This window comes from Oncorhynchus clarkii, chromosome 2 (assembly GCF_045791955.1).
Source record: "Oncorhynchus clarkii lewisi isolate Uvic-CL-2024 chromosome 2, UVic_Ocla_1.0, whole genome shotgun sequence".
Lineage (NCBI taxonomy): Eukaryota > Metazoa > Chordata > Actinopteri > Salmoniformes > Salmonidae > Oncorhynchus > Oncorhynchus clarkii.
This window is the reverse complement of record NC_092148.1, coordinates 26,364,203-26,367,696: the sequence shown is the minus strand read 5'-3', so window position 1 is coordinate 26,367,696 and position 3,494 is coordinate 26,364,203. Positions and strand designations below refer to the sequence as shown.

Below are 3,494 nucleotides of genomic sequence, written 5' to 3'. Positions count from 1 at the left end.
AACGTCATGATTCTGTTAGAAAGTTTGTGTGTGAGATTTTTTCTTATCTTTTGTCTATGTTTATTTATTTGCACTGTTGTGCAATTGACATTTTCAGAACTGCAATGGATAGCAAAGAAAAATAAACTACTGTCCTAATGATGAAACACTTGTAATTATTTAATTTACCGAATTGATCATCAATGATATAATGGATTTCTTGACTTCTGTGCCTAGGGGTCAGAACAGCATCCCACTGGGAACAGATGTCAACCCAACGTCTTATTCCACGTTGGTTCAATGTAATTTCACCAACAGGCATGATAGCTCATTTAGAAAAAAATGTACTTTGCAACAAGCCTCCACCAGTAATAGATTTACTAGCCTACAAAGACTACAATTTACTGCTGAAATATGAGTCCCAGGCCGTCTACAAAGACTACAATTCAAACAAAGACTACAAGTCCCAGGCAGTCCAAAGCAGGCAGCACTTCCTGTGTACGTTGGAAAACTGAGGACACTGTGAAAAGGTAGGTAGCTAATACATGTATTACAACTCACTTTGGGTTATTACAGCTTTGATCATTTATTAATAACAACCCAAACTAGCTAAGGTACTATTCGAGGCTACGAAATGCAGTCAATATGGCTGTGATTACTGCAAGAAGCTTGTTAGCCAGTTAGATAACGTTAGCTACCTAACGTAGCTAGCTATAGTATGTTGTGAAAGAAATTAGCAAACGTCGTTGCGCAGCATTGCATTTTCATGTATCTAAAGAACATAGATGTTGTAGCTATAGCTAACAGATACTGTAGCTATGTAAAGCAGAGTCTGCTGTAAAATAGCTAGCTTAACAGCAGATAGCGAGCTACTGAATGCAAGCTACAAAATGGTTCCAAAAGGGTTATTCGGCTGTCCCCATAGGATAACAATTTTTGGTTCCAGGTAGTGCCCTATTTGGTTCCAGGTAGAGCCCTTTTAGGTTCCATGTAGAACCCTTTCCACAGACGGGACAGCCAAAGAACCCTTTTAGGTTCTAGATAGCACCTTTTTTTTCTAAGATTGTAACTTCTGAACCTGAAGAGAGACCACTTCTTCATTGCAGGCTTTCTACAGTCGTCGACTTCCCCAAAATCCTCTGAATGCTGCCCAGTGTTCTCCGCTGTGCCAGTCCAATCTCCACCACCCTCGCCTTCACCAGGCCCTTAGCCCACTTCAGACCCCACATGGCTCCTGATCCCAACCGGCCCGTGGAGGGGGCCATACGGACCAAGCTCACCCAGCAGTTGGAGCCAGAACACCTGGAAGTCCACAATGAGAGCCACATGCACGCCGTGCCCCCTGGATCCGAGTCCCACTTCAGAGTCCTGGTGGTCAGCCCACGCTTCGACGGCCTCTCCCTGCTACAGCGCCACCGCCTTGTCAACGAGACCCTAGCCGAGGAGCTGAAGAGCTGTGTCCACGCGCTGGCCATCCAGGCCAAGACACCCCTGCAGTGGGGCAGCAACCCCAGCATAGCCAAGAGCCCACCCTGCATGGGAGGATCCAAGGGGGACCACACGGTGGAGGAGAAATTCAAGGCTGGACGGGACTGACCAGCAAAACTCAGCAGTCATCAACCCTGGTTCTAGAGAGTAACAGCCTGTGCAGGCTTTGGTTCCAGCACTAACTCATCTATTAAAATGTGTTGTCTGTTCAATACCTTGATAAGTTTAATCAGGTCTGGAACAAAAGCCTGAACGCCCCATATGCCTGCAGTTGAAGAGGGTGTCAATTAACATTGTTGTAAACTAGTGTGATATCATTTCAATACTGCTTGAGAGATTGTTTCTAAATGAGCAACATCGCTTCGGTCTCTTGGCAGTTTAATTCAAGAAGAGTTTGGTTTTAGATTAGACTCTTGCATTTTAGTGGCCATCACTAAAATGAAGTGCACGAAGAAGTGAAGTGCACGAAGTCGAGACAGAATAAAGATTATGTTTTCTCAAGGTGCATTGGGGCAGTTTTGTGGTTAGCATTATTTCCCCCCCCCCCCAAGGGGCTTGGGTGTCTGCTAATAAAAATACATATTTGATGACATTTTGCTTGTAATGTTTTTGTTTTGCATGCTACCTTTGAATACACATCTACAATATAGGTTTTAAAACGTGCTGTGTTTTGATTTTGAAACGGAACACTAAGTGTAGTACTTGTGGTACCACGTGAGGGCAGTATGTGCAAATGTTCTGTTGATGTGAAGTACAGAGTTTGACGGAATGATGACACATGGCTTCGTTATTTTCCTATGACACTGCCTTTCATCAATTCTTCAATACGGTAATTATTCAATCCAATACTTTTTATTTCATTTCTCACCATAACAAAATGCCAGTGTTATAGCAACAGGGGATAATCACTCAAATTGTGGAATATAAAGTGTTGGTTAATAGAGGTGGTCAAACTCGATTGTCTTAACTCACATACAGGGTGTATCACAGTTCACTTACTTCCTTATCAATTTGACTTATTAGCCTGTCTTTTCTAATTATTGTGGATGGCTTAGGGCCAGACGACCAGGGTGAAAGATGTTTGGTGGTTCTCAGAATGACATGTCCTAACCCCTTCATGGCCGTGTGTCTCTATTTCTGTCTCGGCTGTATGTGTCAACGTGAAGGTCCTCTTGTCCTACCCTCAACCCCAGGACCTGTCAAAATATCTGTTATTACAAAAACATGTAAGAGTAATGACACGAAAAACATTGTTGGTGATAGCCTAAACAAACAGTGAACGAACATCTTTTCCCAATGTGTTGTTTTTACGATAAATTAGTAAACATTTTAATGTTTTAGGAGGTTTTATTGAAATATTTCAGTACATCAACAAACAGGATAACTTTAAAATATGCAACTAAATCAAAACAACCATCCAAGCGGCCATTTTTCCCATGAATGTTTTAAGTGCTGAAAAGCTCATAAAGATGGTCCTTATTGAATGTGGAGACAACTCAAGGTTGACTTCTACAAACATCCCTGTCTGGAATAGACGACCTGTCAGGCATTACAAAAGGCCCCATGAGGAAGGTGAACAACTGGTGTCACTGGTTTGAAAAAGGAAAAGAGTAACACAACCATTTTATGACCCTGTCCATTAGAGTCAGGCCTCAGGGGGAGACGTAAACTACTACACAGGCAAAAAGCGAAGGGTGAAGGCAATTGCAATAAAGTCTACTGCCTCGGGAAGCAAAGACTTGTCTCTGCAAATTAGATTTACCTGTCACAATTCCAGGTGCTGTTATGAGGGAGTGGTGAGGAGGACACGTCAACCATTTTAAGCTAGCATAGCATAGTGCTGTTGCAACAAAAATGACAAAGTTGATTGGCTGATATCCATCATAAATTATGAGATTAGAGTTTGTCAGAGTTTATTGAACTGCTAGTTCACAACTCAATCAATAAATTCTGATGGTGTATAGGTAGCATGGGTTAGGGTAAATTGCTTTCCAATTGGAAATACTTTGAAATGTATTCATTAAAAG

The 3,494-nt window shown here is 42.1% G+C and overlaps 1 protein-coding gene across 1 annotated transcript; it reads left to right on the top strand.

Annotated features, from left to right (window-relative positions):
* Nucleotides 1-457: 457 nt before the first annotated feature.
* On the top strand, nucleotides 458-2,059 carry LOC139380586 (bolA family member 1). The gene is made up of 2 exons (XM_071123407.1): nucleotides 458-509; nucleotides 1,086-2,059. The coding sequence occupies exon 2, from the start codon at nucleotides 1,123-1,125 to the stop codon at nucleotides 1,573-1,575; it is 453 nt and encodes a 150-aa protein (XP_070979508.1). The 5' UTR covers nucleotides 458-509; nucleotides 1,086-1,122; the 3' UTR covers nucleotides 1,576-2,059.
* The last annotated feature ends 1,435 nt before the right edge of the window (nucleotides 2,060-3,494 follow it).

Excerpts from the sequence above, each read along its gene's own strand:
- LOC139380586 (XM_071123407.1), top strand. The coding sequence starts at position 1,123 with ATGCTGCCCAGTGTTCTCCGCTGTGCCAGTCCAATCTCCACCACCCTC.